The following is a 23,220-nucleotide window of genomic DNA, read 5'->3' on the forward strand; positions in this document are numbered from 1 at the left end:
ACAGAGGTAAAGAGCTTCAGGAGGATCCACTGGCAATAATAATCAACAATCAGTTCTTACTGTGAATCCTGTACAGTCCACATGTCAGTACTATGACTGAAAATATCTGAATTACACTTAATGTGATCATTCCTCCTATTTCCATTAGTCCTCCCTGATTCAGTGACTCCTCTCAGCCCATTGAGGGACTGCCCTCGCCTGCTTGGGAGTCTGTGCAAACCAGTATCCAGGATGGTCGTCCCTCCAGTTGGTGGCAGTAGTGAACCATTTAAAGACAAAACAGAAGAAGAAGAGGACATGCTCTTTCATTCATAGGTGTAGTTTGAGTTAAACCGGTGGGGACTGGGACAGTTTCCATGTCTATTGTGTTAAGTTGCATATAACGTGTGTATTTAATAAGAACAGTGGCTGTGGGGATGAGTGTAGCTGGGTATCTGTCATGTCGCTGTAGCAGCAGGAGGAAGATCTCCTTTATGTGTCACAGGCCTCGCTCCTCTGTAGATGACCTTGCATCAGTTCCATCTCTTTTCTGAGCTGGTGGATGAAGAGATTGCATCGATCTTCATCATCTTCATCCTCAACTGCTAATTGAAGAGATTTTAGAGATTCAAGAGACATTATCTCTGGGAAGGAAATGGCTGAGACACGTTTCCTTACAGGAAACTATGGCTGAAACAGTGAGTACGAACAGATCGAATCATGTCTAACTCATAGCATCTGCATTATGTTTTGCATTAAGAATAAAAGAATGTTGTGTCCAGCTCTGTCTTAACTCCTTACAGGAAACCTGTCAGCTGCACAGCAGAAGTTAAAGTTCAGAGTCGCAGTTCATTAACTTCAGAGCTGAGCAACGCCCAAAACAACAATCTCTCAAGGAGAGATAAGTGCAGACTGCTGACTTTCTTTCTTTCTTTTAGTGCCATTTGTTGTTTTTGTGTGTTGTTCATGTGATTAATAGCATTTGGCTCAGGTGAATCCCAAAGTATGGGCTGAGGCTGTTGTTCGTCCCCAACACCCTTATACACCCCAGCTGTAGGTGTATAAAGGTACAAACGCACCTGTGTCTTACTCATTTCACACGTTGGTGCTCTGCTTGCACTATAGATGACAATGAGGATTTGTGTGATGAATTTGTGTCAGAACAGTTCAAGAGCTCATTGCCTGTTCACCATTCTACTTATATCAATGAGGAAATGGTGAAGGCAGCATCTGCAGCTGCAGTCATAGCTGATGAATATGTTTTAACACGTGCTAGTGGCTCAGTGTTTGGTCAGAGGGAGGATTTCAGGTTTAGGCTGAATAGGTTTGAAGGTTTTTATGTCCATGAGCTCACTCCTGTTGGTGTGAGATAGGTCCCAGGGACAAAAAGAAAGGTCTGATCCAGCTTAAGTGTGTCATTCGTATAAAAAAAGAAAGGGACTCTGCAAAGAGGAATGTCCACTCAGTAAGGCCGCCCAAAAACCAGCTGATTCCTCAGCTGCTAATTCTTGGGGAATGACTTGGCTGGGCTGTGTCTCCTTACAGGAATCTGAGGGACCAGATGTGTTGTCATGATCAGCCCTAGGGGGCTGTTTTCTGAAGTCCTTTGGTTTGTTTGTGGATGCTTTGAACTTCCGGACTCTTGATTAGTTTCTTTAGTTCTGTTAGTAGTTCCTGTTGTGTTTCCTTAGTCAAGTTACTCTTGTTTTTGGAGACTGAAGTTTGGTTTAGAATTTCCTGTTTTATTTTAAAGTCCTGGCCCTTGTGTATCTTGTCTTGTTCTGTCAGGACAAGTGTGTCTTTGTCAGTTTGCCTGTGTTTGTACTGGAGTCTGTGTCTGTGTCTGTGAACAGATCCAGTCTTCACAGGCCCCATTTTCTAAGGCAGGAGTCATTGAGGAACAAGATCAGACTAAATTGTTGGTCTCTCTGTCCAGTCATCAAGGACTCATGTGTTACTCACTGCTTTATCACCACTCCTAAGAAAAGTCATCTGTACAGTAGAAGTTAAAGATAAAGTTAAAGATAAAGATCAAACTAGCAGTTCATTAGCTGAGCAACATCCAAAACAGCAAACGGAAGTTCCCATGGAAAAGAGAACAAAATTAAACCGAGTGAAAAAAGACATCATCTGGCTGCAGGGCCTTGTACTAATATAAGAATCTCTTCATTCGTCTTTAGTTCCAGTTCCAGTAAGTCTTTGGTGCCTGAAACAAGCTGTGGCCTCCTTTCCACTGTGCTTCTCCTGATCTTTGATAGATTAGTTTGGTATCAATCAGTATTTGAGGAAGTAAGAGGAAAGCTAAGCTGCCTGACAGGTCAAGTATTATTTTTTTTATTTCAGATCAGAAATCCTCTCCACGTCTTCATTTCATGATTCCTTGCTTAGTGAGGATGCTAACCAAACAGGTTGTGATTTTCTTCTTTTTTCTTTACTATAATAGTTTTCAGTGCAGCAGGTGGCTGACCTGTGGACTGACAGTGTGCTCGTGCATGTTTCAGATCATGCACCAAAAGCAAAAAGTCCATAATGTTTACATAAGGATTTATAGACAGTGAGATTATTGGTATTTTCTTCTGTAATATCCCATAATATTCTCATTTACAGGTGACAGTGTCTGTGCTTCACATATAAATGAACCTTTTAGACCTGCTCTCTGCTACTGGAATATTCCTGTTATGTTCCTTGTTAAATTTAATTCATGGAAGTAAGTGAATATTGTGGAGTGGAAATGAGAAATAATGTAAATACAAACATAAACAAACCTGATTTTGAGATGATCACACATATAAATAATCCATTAGTATAGACAGAATATAGACAAACATATATAGGAAAGAATACAAGTTACATGATGTTTCACCACTGTGTGAGAACAGGTCATGCAGAGACACATGAAAGACATTACCAAGTGAAATGACAGGACCCTGCCTAATAAACAAAATCATGTCACAGACCTTTCACATGAAATTCACTCACTAAGCAGGCAACACACACACACATATATATATATATATTCCTAATGGGCTGTTTGTGCCTCCTCTGCTTCTTCTTACATTGTTTCATCTCATACACTGTACTGACCAATAATCTTCAATGTACCTGAGAAAATAGAAAGAGCCTCTACGAGGTCTGTTCACTGTGTCTGTATCTTTACACATTTACAGTTAATGTGAAAGTGAGAGCATGTAAGACTCCTGCATAAGTCATTGACTCCACTGGTCCTACGCTGGAGTATGGTCATGTTGTTCACTGTTACCACACACAACTGGATAGTAAAAATATTTAAAAGTTTTTAAAAAGTAATTTTGAAACATGTCATTTTATGTACAAGAAAATGGATAAAACTCAGAGTAGAGACAAAAGATGGACAGATGCACCAGTTTGTCACAACTGAGCAAGGACTCGAACCCAAAAGCTCGACTCCACAGATGAAATCAAAAGTAATAATTTTTATTCTTACCAAGTAGCAAATAAGAGGCAAAAAAGGCACAAAAGGCACAAAAGCAAAATTACAAAACACAAACACAAAAGACTGAACAACCTGAGGAGCAAAAAAACAAACAAGAAACAAAGCAACAAATAATACAGAACCTGACTTGAGTTACAATGACGAGGGATAAGAAGCTAGTTCACTGAATGAGAGACAAGTGGAACTGGCACAGAACAAAGGGAGATGCAGAAGACAATATATACACACAAGGTAATGGGAAACAGGTGGAAACAATCAGGGTGGGGAAGACAATCAGACTGGTGGGAAACATGAAGGAAGGGCAAGCAACCTGAAACAAGAGGAGATAAGATTTCAAAATAAAAGCAGAAATCACGTGACAACATAAACAAAACAACTTGATATTATTTACGAGCTATGAAACAGTGAAGTAGTTTCAGAGACAAGAAAAAGTTAGTGAACCCTTGGATTTAATAAGTGGTCCAATAACCTGGTCCAGCCACCCTTACACTGCCCTGTCAGATACCTGGATAAACCTGAGGATGTGGAGCTGTCCAGAACCAGACGCAGCAAAGCCCCAAATCATGATGTTCCCTCCACCGTCCTTCACCTTCAGGGTGATGTTTATCTAGACAGCAGCAGCTTCCTCTGTGGGGTCATGAACTCCATGCTCCATGAACCATGCACCCTGGTTTGTGTCTGACAGACTCATGAACAGAGGTGTTAACCAGCTCCAATGATTTCTTTAAACCTTTAGCTGTTACTGTCACTCTGAGCCTCTGTTAGATCTCACTGAGGACTCTGTGTTATACCTCTGGAGTCACATTATCTGGGGGAGCAGCCACAGAACAGAATCATCTTCATTTACAGACACTGTGACTGTGGACTGATGAATATCTAAACTCTCTGAGATCACTCTGTAAACCTTAAATTGTTGATCCTCTGAGATGTTTTTGTGAGGCCTGGTTCACATCAGCAGAGGCTTCTTGTGAACAGTAAACTCAAAATGTCTGAGTGACTTTTAGAAGTCAAAGTGGCTCTAACACACACCTCTGATCTGGATTCATTGGCTGGACTCCAGGTTTGCTAAAGCCTGACTCCAGTTAGTTTTTACTGATGTCATTAGTCAGGGGTTTCACATACTTTTTCCACCGCACACTGTGAAAGTGTGAATGATGGATTCAGTAAGGACGATGATCTGTGTGTTAATGTGGTTCATTAATTAGATGAAGATCTGACCTTATTTACAGATTAATTTATACATAATGCAGGTAATTCCAAAGGTTTCACTCACTTTCTCTCACCGCTGTAGAGGAGGAGCTGCAGGAATGTGTAAGTATGTAAACTGAACAACGTTAGATCAGTGCAGCCCTAATTAACTACTTATAATAAATAGAATGAGAGGCTGTAACTCAGATGTTGTTATGCACCTGCCTGAAACACACAAAAAAGGGAAATATTAGAATGAACAGTAAGGCACCTTTGGTTGATGGAGTCAGTGAGTGATGCAGTGGCAAACATTAGATGAATTAGGGAGGAACACCAGAAAAGCAGAAAGCTCTGGTTACAAGCCAAAAAAGTGTTACTGACGCAAACACTAAAAGAGGTGCACACAAAAAGTAATGATGTCTTGATGCACTCCCACAGACAGCATCACTGCTCGGGCCTCCTTCTTTGACCTTAACTTGGCTTTCGGAGCAACTGTTGGATCAGAAGGTAAAGACTGCTTCAGTTATTATTGCTATGGAATTCCAATGTAAACTCACTGTGACTGAAAAATTCAAAGTAATATTACACAGATGTAAAAATACATAAAGATGTTTACAACAGAGATTCTCAAATTTGATATCTGAGAAAATTTGACAAGTAGGAATGTCAAATTTTACAAAGTTGAAATATTTTTAGAAAAAAAAGTTAGGAAAATAATGATTTCAAGATTTCAAGAATAAGTGTAATATTTTGAGGAAAATGTTTTATTGTGTTTTGAGATAAAGTTGAAAAAAAACTTTATATACAAAAGGATTTCAACAGTAAGTTGTGTTTTTATATGAGTACATTATTATTATAGGAACGTAACATTATTACAAGAACGATATTTCTATTTTTTTTTATTGTCCCTCATGTTCTTAACCAGGGCAAATTACTCTCTGCATTTTACCCACACCAATTCAACAAAACACACACACAAAGTACATAAACCAATAGAGATGCTGGGGAAGAGGGCTGCCTACTACGGCGCCCAGGGACCTGGGGTGGATCGGTGCCTTGCTCAAGGGCACCACAGTCGTGGTCGCAGAGGGAGGGGCCTCCTTCACCTCCCATATCCCATCGTGCTTGGTCGAGGGAACAAACCGGCGACCCTCCGATCTCAGGCCGGTCCAAAGTCCAAAGCCACACTCTTTACCTGCTGCACCACTGCTGCCCCAATTTCCTACTATTTATCAAGCACAAAATGTCACGTGTTTGACTGGATTGTGTAGATCAGACTACGTGTGTGTTTTATCATTAGCTCAGAGCTACATGTGTGTGTGTGTTTGGACAGCACTCTCTTATCAGTGATACACAGGTCTGGTTTGTGTCTGCAGGCGAAGTCACCGCTCAATGTTACATTACCAAGATATGAGAAAGTGCTAACGCTCACTTAATGAGCAGCGTTCAATATCAGAACAACAAGGCCATTCTGGCTGCCTTTCATATAATTTCCACAGTTTTACCCTCTCCAGTGTAATTGGTTTTGTTTTAAGATCCTTAGATCTATGATAACAAGCTGCTTATTGTTGAAACCCACAACCTGAGGTCTTTTTGTTTTTTTCAACTTTATTCTCAAAATATCTCCACTTTATTTCCTCAATATTTTCTTCTTGTAATATTTTTTTCTTGAAACTATTCTGATCAAGTTCGCACTTGGTCAGTGTGTGATGCATGTTTTTATATTTAGTCTTTAATAAACATGTCCTACATTGTCCAAGCTGTGCAGTTGACACCATCCTGTGAGAAATAGCCTGGCTGACAGTCCTCACACACTGTATCAGCTCTGCTGGTTCCTTAGAGAAAGATACAAAACTCAACAACATCCAGCCCAACAGTGGCTCCACTGCTGGAGAAGTGAGATTTGAATTTTCTTTACCAGGTTGTTCTGTCCTCTGACCAGGTGCACACTTCGTATGTTTCTCTGCCATGATACATCCTGTATCATCGGCCAAACTTTTGCAGAAATAGCCACTTAAAACATCACAAACTGTGTCGCTTGTTGCTGTACACTTCTGCTTGGAAAAAAGACCAAGAGCTAAAAAACAGGAACATCGTCATCATTTTATTATTAATCTTAAATAATAATCACTATTATTAAAATATAAAGTAATCAGTTTACCTTTCAAATACAGACTGTACTTTTAATATATTGAATATCTTCATCTGAATAACCATTTTCCAGCAGACTGTACCTGGGACACAGGAGGTGCAGGGGAAACACTTATTCAGGCCATTGGGATGGTTCATGAAAGTCCCATCTGCACAGGGAATGCATTGTGTGCCTGACTGTTCTGTACAGTCTCTTCGAACAACTGTACCTGTGAGAGACAACACAACAGTAATGTCAATATCACTTCAAGATCAATGGCCCTGTACCACAAAGAGAGACTACAGGGTTATTCAGCTGATCATGGTGTCCTTCACTGTGTGGATATCTTCAAGGGATCAGATCAAAACCTGTTCACTGGCTGTTAACCAGCAACTAACAAATATTTTCATTAAAAACAATCTGTCAATTATTTTCACAAATCTATTCATTGTTGTTGTTGTTGTTTTTTTAACAGCTAAAATGTAAACAAAAATGAAAGATACGACCCCCCGCCCATGTCTGATGAACATTCTTCCGGGATAACTTGCTCGATCATCTTCACACTCGCTTCAGCAACTTCAAATGGAAGAACAAGGTAGGAGACTGAAACCAGAATGTGTTATTCATTTCAGGGCGTTAGCCGAACACATGGTTTGCATGTGGTTTATTTGCAGTCAGCACTTCAGTCAAAGCTGCGTTTCATCATTTTAACCATTACTAGACTGTGAGCTGCTTCTGTGTGTGTGTTATGAACTAAAGTAGCTTCAAGTCCTTATTTATTTACTAACTAACTACGGGCAACGAGAGTCAGTTGATTGTTAGACAAAGACAGTGCTTGTTGTCCTCTGTGCTTCAATAAATGCATCAAGTCCAGGTTGAGCTAAGATGTTATACTGACTTCCATCCAGTCCCCACATCTCTCCTGAAGACGAGTCACATACAGCATGGCTGCCAAATGTCAGTATACTGTACAGGTGCACGGGTGGAGGATCAGTGAATAGTTACAGTAAAACCTGAGTTTCATAATTCCGACAGCACTTGAACAGCACACGCCTTATTGTTTACAGCTTCCACAGGTTTCACTTTATTAATTTGTTATGCAAGCTGAGGGACAATGTAAACATTTGTAAACAGTGGAACAACTTACACATCCGCCTACAAATGTTTACAGTAAATATGAAACAAACAGGCTGTAGTTGGAGTTTTCCTGTGTTTCAGTAACCTGCGTCATTTTTCAAAGCTTGTCCGTCTCCTGTGATGTACTCCTTTGCTCGGCAACATAATGCTGGTACAGCAAAGACACATCCTACAGGAAAACACAGTGTTAGCATCCAGGGACTGCTCTGCACTTCATATAGCACATAAAGCTAAGCTAACGTTAGCGTCAGCCATGAATGCAGCTCAGAATCGGGTTAGCATCTGTGTGGGACTTACCGAACACGAGCAGCGTCGACAACATGATATCACGCTAACACGATACAACACGGAGCTTTGAATCCATCACTTTTCTAACAGACTGTTCAGAACCAGACTCTGGTTCAAGCTCTGCTTATACATGGAAAAGACAAAGAGCTCTTTAATACACGAGCAGCAGGGAGGGGCTGTCTCTCTGCCTCCTACTCGCTCTTTTGTTTCCTTAAGAAAGTCATTTAGTTTCTGGTTCCCTGTTTTATGGGACATGTTTACAGAAATTAATGTGCACGAAAAGCTGCAACCTGCACCGTATAACTGACAGGATGTGGCAATGAGTTCATCAGGGTTCTGACTCAACCAGACCACAACAAAAGGGAGACAGGAGTCCTCCGTCCTCTCAGAGGTGCTGCAGACACTGATGGGAGAGATGAACATATCACATCCAGAGGGAGGTGTGAACACCATCACTGCCAATGACTAAAAAAACCCAAATAACTGTGGGATGACTTTATAGTTTCATTTGACGCTGTTTCTCAACACTTATGTTCCACTGTGGAGATTCTGCTGTCACAGTTTGTCTTTACTCTGTGTAAAGACAAAAATCTTTCATATACAAAACTATTTACACACCCTTCACTCACACATCAATAGGCAGCTACAGCTTTCATCCAACTCTGTTACTGTCAGAGAGCCTGCTGACATTTCATATCACAGCTCACAAACAGTCAAACACTATTTGAACTCAAGTGGAAGTAAATACACTGTGAAGACATGTTTTCTACAAAACACAATAAGAGATGAAGAAAATATTCCCAACTGCTCTGCTGATGGAAACCATTTGTCCCATCATGATGCAGTAAAGGACACACTGTCCTCAGCTCCAGCTGTTTGTCCTTATTTCTGACAGATAAAGTCCAGGTTGAGAGCTGTCTCTGTCCACCAGAGAAGATCAGTGAAGGTCCAGACTGTAGAGCAGCAGTTCTGTAGAGGACGACTTCACTTTGTCTCACAGCAGCTGTTTTATTTCTGTTCCCTGCAAAGACAATGATCCAGCACCCAACTGGATTCTAACTGGATTGTACAGCACATTAACTCTGCAGTGAACAGCACATTATAGACAGTGTTTATGACGATGATTGATCATGTGATGTCCAGGTCGTCTCCTGCTGAGGACAGAAATACGTTTACTTAGAGCAGAAAGCTCTGGTACATTTGTAAAGATGTCAGCTTTCAGATGTCAGAGTTTCTCTTTTGGTTCAAATATTAATAAATAAATGACATAATTGAATTAGATAAACACAGTATTGTCATCTACCACAGTGCATCCACACACACACACACACTCTCAAACAGAGAGTAAATAACATACCTCTGTCTGTCTGCTTCCATTTCCCTTGTTTCCTGAAATAAAAACAAAACCAATGAAAAACATCTTAATCAACATCATGACTCAGCAGAAAGTTTTATCATCCATTAAACCATGATAACATTTTCTTTGACTACACACAGATCTCACCTCCTGTTCACATTCCCTTCATCAAGAAAAAAAAAACAAACTAAAGAGGAAATTATAAAAAATAATATAAAAAGCAAAACTCCAACACTGATCAGAATCACTGTCCCATGTGAACTGTGTGGTCCACATTCAGCATCAGTTGAAGCAGTTCCTGCTCTTATCAGCTGAAGGTTTTGTGATTGACATCTGGAATGACAGAAGGACATTTTACAGGACAAAGTAAAGACACTACAAATCCACTGCAGTTGTAAGAAAGCAGGTGTGTCCATGTGTGATGTGAAGTTGGACTCACTGTGTGTGTGGCTGACAAGATGGAAATGTCCCATCTGAAAATGTCCCCCCACTGCAGTCAGAGCACACAGTGTCTCTGAGGACTGTTCCTGTACAAACACACATTATATCCATGGTGAAAGTAGTTACTAGTGAACATCTCATATTATGAAAGGATCAAAACAACCAGATCCATTCATTGCATTTTAACACTTGTAAACTTTATCTGTTGCTCAGTTTAACATCCATTTTGTCTGGTAATGACTGTATTGACATGAAAAGCAGGAAAGTAAAGAACAAGATTCCTCTGCTTCTGTCTCCTCTTGAACCAGTGTCGTCCACAAAGCTCCTGAAAGTGTAGCAGCTCCCTCACCTTCATCACACAGAGCAATCTGTCTCTATGGATATTTTCATGTTGCTATAGACTAGTGCTGCACGATTTGATGAAAACGTGCGATTGCGATTATTGTGGACAATATTGCGATTTGCGATTGCGATTACGATATTATAAATAAATGAGTCCACTTGCTTGAATATCAAGGACAACACAGAATAATGATAGTTTGTGTATTTCTCAACCCAAAACATACCCATGACACAAAAAAAAATACAAAACCTGAAGATGTATCCGTGATTGTTCGTTATGGTTCTTTCAGGCGGTTTTCAGTTTTATCTTTCACGTTACTTGGTTGGGCTTTTATTTGCAGGCACACGTATTTTTCTCTGTGTTGTCTGTAGGCCTGTCACGATAACAAATTTTGCTGGACGATAAATTGTCCCAGGAATTATTGCAATAAACAATAATATTGCCTTTTTGAGACCATTTTCAACTAATATAATGATAATGGCATGTACACTCTTTTAAAGATGAGTAAATTTTTATTTCTAAAGAACATTTACTACTGTAATATTTAACCATTGGAAGAAATTTTAAATATCCAAAATAAATAAACAAAAACAATAAATAAAATGTATGTATGTCGTCTTTCATGTTGTTGTACAGTTGTGGAATTGCCGTATGTGACACGTATGTTCTCCCAGGCAATTCGTACTGGCTGTCAAATGTTCGTAGCATTTTTCGAAATGCCGGCTTTTCAACGATGTTGAAGGGCAGCATCTCTTTAGCAATTAAGCGCACGACACTGTGAGTGCGCACCATTTTGCACTCCCTTGTTTGTATTTTGTGTGTCGATTAAATGCCCCAGTGATTGTGGACTGTCGGGAAGACGGAGACGGCTCACCTGCCGTAGTTTTTTTCCCCAGCTGGGAAAACTGCACCGGATGATTATGTTTAAGGTGCAGATGCAAGTTTGTTGTGTTTCCGCTTTTAGTTACTACTGTTTTATAGCAGATGCGACATACCGGCTGGCACAATTCAGTGGTTCACCACGGTCATTTGGCTTAAACCCAAAGTGCTCCCACACTGCAGACGTAGCATTCGGGTTTGAAACCAATTCCATCCTCCCTATGGCTTGCAGCTCCTCACGAGGCTCTCATGCTGCACTCTGAAACACGACTACGATGCGGCTGGCAAGCAACTGACGCGAGAGTTCATTCGTCACTATGCTAAGGAAACGAGAGGGGTCAGTCGAGAGCGATGCACCGGTTTTGTCTACTCTTTGGTAGAGAGAGAGACATACGACGAAAGCAAGCAAGAAACAAGAAATTATTGCAGCTGGCAAAATTATTGAGCTAATTTTAATTTATCGTTCAATTAATTGATCTATTGCTTATCGCGACAGGCCTAGTTGTCTGAAATGTTGATAGAGATTGGTCGTATTACCTCGGGACGTAGCGACTTCAGCTTTGCAGGTTTTACACTGCATGTCTTGCTGTTCAGGGTCGTCATACCTGAATCCAAAGTATCGCCATACAACAGAAGTAGCATTTTTTTTCGCCACCAACTCTGCTTGTCCCTCATGTTCCTCCTCAGCGTCCCGCGTTACTGCTGTTTGCTAAAAGCCGGGTAGTCACGTGACCATACCTGCGGCTGCGTGTGGATGTGCCGTCAATTACTCCACATTGGTTTACATTAAATCGCAAATCGCAGTCTTTTATGCGGTTACGTAATCGCACAGCGTGACATCGCGATTGCGATTAGATTAATCGTGCAGCACTACTATAGACGCAGCAACTTTTCTCAATGCCATCACATCACCTGTTTCTAATTAAAGTTAATTCCATGAGTCACATGACAGCAGGCCGAAATCAAAGCTGTCTGTTGTCTGTTCCATGCACTGAACATTGTAACTAATCAGCTTCAGTGGTTTGACTCAGTTCAGTCAGTTGATCATCCAAAAGCTCCATCACTGACAGCTACCAGTTGACTGGATGCTCAACTGAGCTGCTCTAAGCTGTGACTTTTACAGTTTGTTATAGTTTCAAAGTGTCAAACCAGAGCTACAGTATCATCTTAAAGTCAGCACAAGAAAACCAACCTTTCTCCCTGATGTATTGTCCTGGTTGACAGCTGCTGTGTTTCTGTGCTGCCACACAGTGGTTCTCTGTGAAGTCTATACAGTAGAATCCTTCCAGTGGTTCACAAAGTGTATCTGAGGTTGCTGTGCATGAAGTCTTTATCTTCAGACCAGAACCTGTCAACACATATACAGGTTACATATACAGACACTAAACTTCTATTCTGCTTCATCTACTAGAGAGACACTAGCAAAGTGTTTGTCTGACTAGATGTCAGAAAAACTAAAGATGATCTTTAGGTTTTATGACAGAATAAAAACTAAGTGGAGAATAAAACAGCTCGTACAGACCACCCAGTGGAAATCTGATTTCACTGTGGAAGGAAAAAGAGATGGAGGGAACAACTGACTGAAACATGAACAGAAATCTACCTGCATCACAGTTGGTGCAGGGAAAACATTGAGTACGTTCAGTAGATTCATTCATGAAGGATCCATCCATGCAGGGCAAACAGGAAGTACTTCTGAACTCTGTACAATCTGTTTGAACGTGACCTCCTGTTGAGAAGAAAAGCAACAATTGAATTTGCTTCAGTTTAATGCTTGTATTGAATGAAAAGGTTTAATGTTGAGGGTAAAGCTCATGTTATGAGTTAGTCACAGTGACATGCTCTGCTGTCTACTACAGTGTCATTCTTATTACTACAAGCAGGTGGAGCCAAAGTTGGAAAAACTTCCAGCCTGTTCTTTTACTGTTGGAGTCAAACTCAGTCAGATGCAGGTCCTTCACCCACACATTTCACTTGTCAACATAAACGGCACCAACCATGGGAGAGAAACTGACGCCACTCTTCTGCACACAGGTGCTGGATTCTGCTGAGTCAGGTTGACACCTGGCAGCATCACAATGACTCTATATGTAACTACCACAGTCACATGTCCCTTTACCATTCAGTGGGATCTTACCAGGAGGACACATAGGACAGCATCTGTCCTCTATCTGATAATCTCTTGGACGACATGTCAGGGTATTTCCACTGAAGACTTTGATCATAAGTATCTGTGAAGAATAAGACAAAGTTTTAGTCTCAGTGAAGCCTGGTTGAAATGTTGACATGATCAAGAAGTGTCCTGAAGGACTCAAACAAAGAATGGCAAGATGAAAGACATGACTGACAGCCACCATGAGGTGGAGGGAAGGTGAGTGGAGGAGGACGCTGATGGAGGAGAGAGAGAAGAGAGGATTTCTGAGGGGAGAGGATGATGGTCAGCTAGGACCAAAGAAGAGGAGAAAGATCAGTAGAAGAAGAAGAAAGGTTGATTCCAGAAGACAAATGAAAATACACAATGGAAAAAAAAAAAGTTTTTAATTTAATAATTTTATAAAAATCTTTTTTTCTTTGTTTTAAACTTTCACTCCGTAAATGACAAACTGAACCGCTTGTATGTGGACAGTAGTGTTTGCTGGAACTGTGCTACTCTGCAGGTCAGGTCATTAAAGTTCACACTGATTAACAGAGGATGAGTGAAACACGCAGGAGCTGAGCAGGACTCTGAAATGATTGTATATGAGTGACAGAGAGAGAAAGAGTCAGAAATCAGAAATGTTGGAGAGGAGGAGCAATGTGCTTTATACATTACTGCCTGACAAATACAAGCTTCCTGTCATTTTCTGTAATAAACTACTTTACCAACAGAGATGCAGCTGTCACAGGTTTTCTTGTAGAAGTCATTTTAAATGGCAGGTTGGTAGTTTTCATCAGATGAAGACACCATGACTGAGATTTGGGACGAGGTGAGTAACATCCCAAACAGGAGGAGAAGACCTGGAGACAAAAAGACATCAGATAAAAACTGCACTAACCAGCAGGTAACCTGGTTACTGTGGCTGACAGATTAAGGTTAACCTGGTTGACACAGGATGATTGAACCTGGAGTTGGACTGGACTCAGATTTCACAGCTCACTGCTCTGATCAGAGTTGACATTATTCCAACTTCAGCTTGTTTCCTGGTAGCTGGTAAAACAGCTGAGATCTTGACTCATTCTGTAGCCTCTGTCCACACAGCACAGCTCACACTGATTATCTGTGCTCTGATATCTCATGAGAGCAGAGGTTTTACAAGACTGATCAACATGATGAGTGAAGCAGGATGAAGCACAATTTGATCCAAAAATAATTCAATGATCCAAAGTTCAACTGAAAGTGAAACTTTCCACAACTGAACAACAGGTTAGAGCAGTTTTTACAGAGTTCCAGTCGTTCTCTTACTTTGAAAAACATGATTAACCAAACCAGTACAGACCAAGCAGACAGCACAGCTACAACTAAAGATCCGTTCTAGTCCAACAGCAGAGGATCAGGGCGAGGTCTCTGTTCTCTGATCACAGGCCTCACTTTTCATTTCAGTGGAACCATCCTTTATTATTATTGCTGCATTAGAAGCTGCTCACTCTGCAGGTAGAGAGCAGTTAGACTGCTGCTGTCTCAGGCTGTCTTCTACTCTGTCTCAAACTGTCTTCTCGTCTATTTTACGTCTGTTAAATCTATATAAGCTGCGGCGCTTCCGGAAACAGTCTGTAAATATCTTGTGTAACCGATCAAACAATAAAACTTTCTGCGTTTTCATTTACTTTAACAATAAAGTGGAAACAAGAGATTAAACAGGTACAGTAACAACATACTGACCTTAGTGGGACAATATTATGTGATTTAACGAATAACACATAAGTTCAGTTTTCTCACCGTCGCTGGTGTAACTTTCTGTTTTGCGTAGTTTCCAGTCCCAGAGCTCAGAGTAGTTCAGCGAGAATCGGACATATGAAGCTCCGAACTCTGAGCAGCGAAGGTCGATTTCTCCGAAGGTGACAAATAAAGAAACACAGTCTCTGACCCACATGTGTCACTGAAAACTATCGATCTCTATAATAAAAACCCTAAAACAGCTCAATACATTCAGATCAGTTTGTGCAGGAAGATCAGTTTCTCAAAGGAAGAAAGAAATGAGTGTGAGACGAGAGCCAATAGATTCACACTGAGAAGCTCACGTGTTTAACTGACTCATAAAGAAACAGGAAGCCCGAGGACTCATTTACCTCCAAAACCTGATCTTTGTAGGAGGGTTCAGGGGCATGTGGGGGTGATCAGCTCAGTCAGGTTGTGGTTGTGTTGAACAGCACAGGGACATAATGCTGATCCTGTCCTTGGCCCTGTCCTGCTCTTCCTCTCTCATCTCCATCACCTCCTCTCTTTCTCTTTTTCTCACTCACCATCTTGTCTCGTACCTCTCTCATGGTTTATTATTTTGTATTGTTGTCTGTAGGTGATATTGACACTTACATGTATTTTACATTAACTGGTCTGTAACATGCATTTAACCCTTTACACTGAACTGAATTTAAAGAAAAGCATTTCAACTTTCTTTGAAGGTCTAATTAGTATTAGCAGCTAGTTGATTCACTTAAGTGAAGTTAACTATCTGGTATCATGATGGAACGGCCACAGTTTAACCTCAGAAAAATATGGAGGCCTGGACCTTGTTGATCTCATTGGTGGGAGCAGGAGTCTCTAACAAGTGGTGTTACAGAGCCGACCAGGCCGTGCTCTGTTTTACACACATACTGTGTTCAACATGATTATAAAGCACAAAGTCATTCATTTAAAAAAATTTCTTTCACATTAGATTGTAACAGTTAAATTCCTCCGTTCAGTTTATAACAGGAGGGGAAAATACATTTGGAGCCATGGTTATTGGTGACTCAGCAATTTGACAGTTTGCAGCACGTGTGTGTTTTTCACATCTGACTGACCAAGTGTTTCAGCTGCAGCCTTTTCACTATAACAGTGGGGGGTGGGCTGTCAGATGACAGTCAAACTGGATCCCAGCTCTGTTCTGTCTGATGCACAACAAATGTCCAGGCTTCTTAACTGAAGGATACAGTCATATACACACTGTTGATGTTGATGTTGATTTTAGCACTTTCACACATGGACACACTCATAATCTCTGTCGACTTTTTGTAGCAATGAAAGGGAGAGAAACTGTTTCCCTGAATGTGCAAAGACTCTGGTTTTTATCAGACATATGCTGACATGATGTTGACTCAGTGAACTTTTATGTTGCATTATGTATTTGCTTATCTTGCACACAGAGCTCTGTGACCTTGCATGAAATGCCTGTAATAATGAAGATATTTTCTTAATACACATGTTGCCTATCCTCAACAAAAACTCAAACAACACAAAATGTAAAACAAATGAATTTTTAAACTCTTTTATATAATTTCTGGACGCCTTCTTCAGACCTGCTCAGATAATTTATCTGTTCTGTTTGAAAATTAGAGGCTGTAAATTCTGCTGTAAACTGTTTAAGGTTGTATTATTTTGTGAAACAGACGTGAGGTGGTGGATGATTCTTGCTTAATTTAATCGATATGTTCCTCATTCAAAGTAATTTCATGATGGTTAGACAGATTCTCATCCATCATGCAGTATCATCATGGAGGCGTCTGATTGCTCCATAATTCTTTCAGCAGCATAACAAGGAACACATACACACAGCCAGAGTCATGAGGAACTGTCTTCAGAGACAAGATCAAGGAGTCCTGAGACAGATGGTCTGGCCCCCTCAGAGACCTGATCTGTCTGGGATCACATGAAGAGACAGAGACACTGAGACAGACTAAAGTTCTCCACAATACTTGGAAGAACCTTCCTGCCCAGAACCTGAAAAACTGTGTGTGAGAGTCCTGAGGAGAACTGGAGCTGATTTAAAGTGTGGTCACTCCAAACATTGATTTTAGTCAGTTTGTTTCTGTTACTACTCTTTGTATGAAGTGAACTGCAGTCGCAGGTCGTCAGGATAAACAAGGCAAGGTATTGGCACTGAGTGTCACTGAGAGCAGATCCAGAGTCTTTGAGGAGCCTCTGCAGAGAAGACTCTGAGAGAGTGCTGATCGGAGCCCCAGCCCCCGGTCCTCCACCTCTGCCCCACAGGCCAGTCTAGAAGGTGTCCAGCTGCAGGTGAGTTCTCCAGATGTGTACTTGAGTGCTGGTTTTCACGTGTCTCCACTCTACTGCACCAGTCTAAAGGGTGTAGCTGTCTGACCTTCCCTCTCCTCCACTCTCTGTCTCTCTAAAAGGTTCAGCAAAGAACAGCAGGAAAAAGACAGCAGGAGATCCAGGGTCCAGAGTCCTCCAGGAGCCTGTGGATGACATTCATGATGATGCCATGTCCTAGCCCCTCTGGCCCGTCCCCCACAGGTCCCAGCCTGGTGGTCTCCCACCCTCTGCTTTTAATGCAATGCTGGAGATGGTCATGGTGTTTCTGACTGACTCTCTGTAAAACCCAGACATGTGACCCTCCTGCAGGAAACATGTGCAGAGCTCCATGAGTGGACCAGCCACACACACACACACACACACACACACAGGCCTGAGTAGGTTCCTCTGACAATATTCCTCTGCAGCAGGTTTGTTCTTACGCCTCAGACGTCAGTATAATGACAGAAAATATTTTCTACTTTGATAAATTTCCCATTTTCCTCTAAATGGGTTTTTTCTAATGAATAATGTCAACACATTAACTGATGAGTCAGTTAAACGATTTATTAAAAGGCGTATGCGACAGCATGTTGCACTGACTCCAACCACTAGATGTCAGGAGTGCACACTTTTAAAGTGGTCTGATGATGATAATTGAAGAATCTCACAGCTTTGACATATTGTAGTGATGTTCAAGCAACATGTTCATATCTCCTGAGCTCTTGAGGGTGAAACTAGTGTAACACACTTTCAGTGATTTGTCAGCAGGAAGCTTAAATCTGGACTGAACACACTGTCAGAGGGTTTGGCCCAGAGAAGATGTGACACTTTTAAAAACCTGCTATATTTATATAAGTGTTCAGCACAGGCGAACATAACACAAAGATGTTATAGCACTGAGCAGCAGTAGTAGCGTTATTTGTAGCAGCTTTGCATAAGAAACAGTAGCACTAAGTATCAAAAAAGAAAAAAAGAGTTTTGAATTTTAACAGTAGCAGCAGCTCAAAGATGGAGCAGTAGTTGCACTTTAAGCTAATTTCATTTGACAAAAGCCTGACACAACCATTATCACCACATTATCTCAAACCAGATACAACACTGAATCCGTTAATAAATAGTACTACTACTAATAGGAGCAGTATTTATGGAATTAGTAGCAGCACTAGAATCACATATTGCACTAACTAAAACTAAAACTGTTTAAAAAAGACAAAACATATTGTGTTATTATACAAAAAGTATTAAGCATCCTTAAAAATAATCTGAGATGGGTCTTTCATAGTTATAAAAACTATCAGAGTAGTTGTAGTAGTGGCATCTGCAGCATTTAATGCAGGAGTACTACAATCATTTTAGCTGCAGCATTTAAAGTGTCTACAAGAACTAATTTGATTTGACTGAAATTCTTTTTTTTCTGTTATCATGACTTTGTAGAAGAAGGAAAGAGCTGTTAGAGGGTCTGAGGGAAATGTTCCATTTAAAGACTTTATAAGACATGAAAAATATTCCAATTAATCTAAAAATGATTTGGCTAAATACAGCAAAATCTGAACAGCTGGAAAGAAAAGCGTGTTGTCTTTAAATCAGGACATGTTTGAATGAACAAGAGGAAACGTATTTGGATGGAACATTGTCACAGGGTCAGGGAGGGTGAGACCCTCTCAGAGACATTTCCTTCTGTTATAAAGAACTTATAAACCAACACAAAGTGTTTTACATGCAATAATTAATTCATGAATAAGTGGCAGCACTACCAATAATAGCAGCAGTATTAATAGCATGGTTGTGTCATGAGATGCAGCAGCAGTAGGAAACCTTCAGCTGCTGCCTGTGATCACTGATTTTAAATGTCAGTATAAACTGTAAAACACTGAGCAGGGGTTTCGTGGAATCAGCTGATTTCTTCCTGTTAACTTAATGTAAACATGTATGTTTAGCTGATTCAACTTAGAATGTCTACTTTTAATTTTCAGATGTCTTTAGGACTTATATACATGAGCTGTTGTAACATGAAGTCTTATTATTAAGTAATGATGGTGAGTCCAGCAGTGATTTTCAGTATTTCAGCAGCTTGCTTTGCTACCAGAAGAAGCAGCAGGCTTAGTTATAATGACTTCATAACAGAGGTAAAGAGCTTCAGGAGGATCCACTGGCAATAATAATCAACAATCAGTTCTTACTGTGAATCCTGTACAGTCCACATGTCAGTACTATGACTGAAAATATCTGAATTACACTTAATGTGATCATTCCTCCTATTTCCATTAGTCCTCCCTGATTCAGTGACTCCTCTCAGCCCATTGAGGGACTGCCCTCGCCTGCTTGGGAGTCTGTGCAAACCAGTATCCAGGATGGTCGTCCCTCCAGTTGGTGGCAGTAGTGAACCATTTAAAGACAAAACAGAAGAAGAAGAGGACATGCTCTTTCATTCATAGGTGTAGTTTGAGTTAAACCGGTGGGGACTGGGACAGTTTCCATGTCTATTGTGTTAAGTTGCATATAACGTGTGTATTTAATAAGAACAGTGGCTGTGGGGATGAGTGTAGCTGGGTATCTGTCATGTCGCTGTAGCAGCAGGAGGAAGATCTCCTTTATGTGTCACAGGCCTCGCTCCTCTGTAGATGACCTTGCATCAGTTCCATCTCTTTTCTGAGCTGGTGGATGAAGAGATTGCATCGATCTTCATCATCTTCATCCTCAACTGCTAATTGAAGAGATTTTAGAGATTCAAGAGACATTATCTCTGGGAAGGAAATGGCTGAGACACGTTTCCTTACAGGAAACTATGGCTGAAACAGTGAGTACGAACAGATCGAATCATGTCTAACTCATAGCATCTGCATTATGTTTTGCATTAAGAATAAAAGAATGTTGTGTCCAGCTCTGTCTTAACTCCTTACAGGAAACCTGTCAGCTGCACAGCAGAAGTTAAAGTTCAGAGTCGCAGTTCATTAACTTCAGAGCTGAGCAACGCCCAAAACAACAATCTCTCAAGGAGAGATAAGTGCAGACTGCTGACTTTCTTTCTTTCTTTTAGTGCCATTTGTTGTTTTTGTGTGTTGTTCATGTGATTAATAGCATTTGGCTCAGGTGAATCCCAAAGTATGGGCTGAGGCTGTTGTTCGTCCCCAACACCCTTATACACCCCAGCTGTAGGTGTATAAAGGTACAAACGCACCTGTGTCTTACTCATTTCACACGTTGGTGCTCTGCTTGCACTATAGATGACAATGAGGATTTGTGTGATGAATTTGTGTCAGAACAGTTCAAGAGCTCATTGCCTGTTCACCATTCTACTTATATCAATGAGGAAATGGTGAAGGCAGCATCTGCAGCTGCAGTCATAGCTGATGAATATGTTTTAACACGTGCTAGTGGCTCAGTGTTTGGTCAGAGGGAGGATTTCAGGTTTAGGCTGAATAGGTTTGAAGGTTTTTATGTCCATGAGCTCACTCCTGTTGGTGTGAGATAGGTCCCAGGGACAAAAAGAAAGGTCTGATCCAGCTTAAGTGTGTCATTCGTATAAAAAAAGAAAGGGACTCTGCAAAGAGGAATGTCCACTCAGTAAGGCCGCCCAAAAACCAGCTGATTCCTCAGCTGCTAATTCTTGGGGAATGACTTGGCTGGGCTGTGTCTCCTTACAGGAATCTGAGGGACCAGATGTGTTGTCATGATCAGCCCTAGGGGGCTGTTTTCTGAAGTCCTTTGGTTTGTTTGTGGATGCTTTGAACTTCCGGACTCTTGATTAGTTTCTTTAGTTCTGTTAGTAGTTCCTGTTGTGTTTCCTTAGTCAAGTTACTCTTGTTTTTGGAGACTGAAGTTTGGTTTAGAATTTCCTGTTTTATTTTAAAGTCCTGGCCCTTGTGTATCTTGTCTTGTTCTGTCAGGACAAGTGTGTCTTTGTCAGTTTGCCTGTGTTTGTACTGGAGTCTGTGTCTGTGTCTGTGAACAGATCCAGTCTTCACAGGCCCCATTTTCTAAGGCAGGAGTCATTGAGGAACAAGATCAGACTAAATTGTTGGTCTCTCTGTCCAGTCATCAAGGACTCATGTGTTACTCACTGCTTTATCACCACTCCTAAGAAAAGTCATCTGTACAGTAGAAGTTAAAGATAAAGTTAAAGATAAAGATCAAACTAGCAGTTCATTAGCTGAGCAACATCCAAAACAGCAAACGGAAGTTCCCATGGAAAAGAGAACAAAATTAAACCGAGTGAAAAAAGACATCATCTGGCTGCAGGGCCTTGTACTAATATAAGAATCTCTTCATTCGTCTTTAGTTCCAGTTCCAGTAAGTCTTTGGTGCCTGAAACAAGCTGTGGCCTCCTTTCCACTGTGCTTCTCCTGATCTTTGATAGATTAGTTTGGTATCAATCAGTATTTGAGGAAGTAAGAGGAAAGCTAAGCTGCCTGACAGGTCAAGTATTATTTTTTTTATTTCAGATCAGAAATCCTCTCCACGTCTTCATTTCATGATTCCTTGCTTAGTGAGGATGCTAACCAAACAGGTTGTGATTTTCTTCTTTTTTCTTTACTATAATAGTTTTCAGTGCAGCAGGTGGCTGACCTGTGGACTGACAGTGTGCTCGTGCATGTTTCAGATCATGCACCAAAAGCAAAAAGTCCATAATGTTTACATAAGGATTTATAGACAGTGAGATTATTGGTATTTTCTTCTGTAATATCCCATAATATTCTCATTTACAGGTGACAGTGTCTGTGCTTCACATATAAATGAACCTTTTAGACCTGCTCTCTGCTACTGGAATATTCCTGTTATGTTCCTTGTTAAATTTAATTCATGGAAGTAAGTGAATATTGTGGAGTGGAAATGAGAAATAATGTAAATACAAACATAAACAAACCTGATTTTGAGATGATCACACATATAAATAATCCATTAGTATAGACAGAATATAGACAAACATATATAGGAAAGAATACAAGTTACATGATGTTTCACCACTGTGTGAGAACAGGTCATGCAGAGACACATGAAAGACATTACCAAGTGAAATGACAGGACCCTGCCTAATAAACAAAATCATGTCACAGACCTTTCACATGAAATTCACTCACTAAGCAGGCAACACACACACACATATATATATATATATTCCTAATGGGCTGTTTGTGCCTCCTCTGCTTCTTCTTACATTGTTTCATCTCATACACTGTACTGACCAATAATCTTCAATGTACCTGAGAAAATAGAAAGAGCCTCTACGAGGTCTGTTCACTGTGTCTGTATCTTTACACATTTACAGTTAATGTGAAAGTGAGAGCATGTAAGACTCCTGCATAAGTCATTGACTCCACTGGTCCTACGCTGGAGTATGGTCATGTTGTTCACTGTTACCACACACAACTGGATAGTAAAAATATTTAAAAGTTTTTAAAAAGTAATTTTGAAACATGTCATTTTATGTACAAGAAAATGGATAAAACTCAGAGTAGAGACAAAAGATGGACAGATGCACCAGTTTGTCACAACTGAGCAAGGACTCGAACCCAAAAGCTCGACTCCACAGATGAAATCAAAAGTAATAATTTTTATTCTTACCAAGTAGCAAATAAGAGGCAAAAAAGGCACAAAAGGCACAAAAGCAAAATTACAAAACACAAACACAAAAGACTGAACAACCTGAGGAGCAAAAAAACAAACAAGAAACAAAGCAACAAATAATACAGAACCTGACTTGAGTTACAATGACGAGGGATAAGAAGCTAGTTCACTGAATGAGAGACAAGTGGAACTGGCACAGAACAAAGGGAGATGCAGAAGACAATAT

The 23,220-nt window shown here is 40.5% G+C and overlaps 2 protein-coding genes across 8 annotated transcripts in view; one reads left to right on the top strand and one right to left on the bottom strand.

Annotated features, from left to right (window-relative positions):
• Window positions 1-23,220, top strand: part of LOC121199043 (tumor necrosis factor receptor superfamily member 14-like) — a 751,306-nt gene that overhangs the window by 606,168 nt on the left and 121,918 nt on the right. The gene's annotated exons all lie outside the window — the stretch shown is intronic.
• Window positions 3,370-15,401, bottom strand: LOC121198914 (tumor necrosis factor receptor superfamily member 14-like). 7 transcript variants are annotated; one of them, XM_041063321.1, is made up of 9 exons: window positions 15,075-15,401; window positions 14,078-14,212; window positions 13,353-13,446; window positions 12,819-12,944; window positions 12,408-12,563; window positions 9,992-10,079; window positions 9,700-9,885; window positions 9,553-9,584; window positions 8,774-9,349 (listed from the first exon to the last, which is right to left on the bottom strand). In XM_041063321.1, exons 2-9 carry the CDS (start codon window positions 14,144-14,146, stop codon window positions 9,324-9,326), a joined length of 777 nt encoding a protein of 258 aa, XP_040919255.1. In that variant the 5' UTR covers window positions 14,147-14,212; window positions 15,075-15,401; the 3' UTR covers window positions 8,774-9,323. The 7 variants fall into 7 exon arrangements, with proteins under 7 accessions (XP_040919272.1, XP_040919238.1, XP_040919264.1 ...); XM_041063313.1 differs by having other exon boundaries at window positions 15,132-15,400; XM_041063300.1 differs by lacking the exon at window positions 15,075-15,401 and having other exon boundaries at window positions 8,774-9,346; window positions 14,078-14,234.

Source organism: Toxotes jaculatrix, chromosome 2 (genome assembly GCF_017976425.1).
Source record: "Toxotes jaculatrix isolate fToxJac2 chromosome 2, fToxJac2.pri, whole genome shotgun sequence".
Classification (NCBI taxonomy): Eukaryota; Metazoa; Chordata; class Actinopteri; family Toxotidae; genus Toxotes; species Toxotes jaculatrix.

Coding starts and splice junctions, on each gene's coding strand:
- LOC121198914 (XM_041063294.1), bottom strand. CDS start 14,230: ATGTCTTTTTGTCTCCAGGTCTTCTCCTCCTGTTTGGGATGTTACTCA. Junction 13,447..14,077: donor TGACAGCTGCATCTCTGTTG/GTAAAGTAGTTT, acceptor TATTCTTCACAG/ATACTTATGATCAAAGTCTT. Junction 9,886..9,991: donor TCTTGTCAGCCACACACACA/GTGAGTCCAACT, acceptor CTGTCATTCCAG/ATGTCAATCACAAAACCTTC.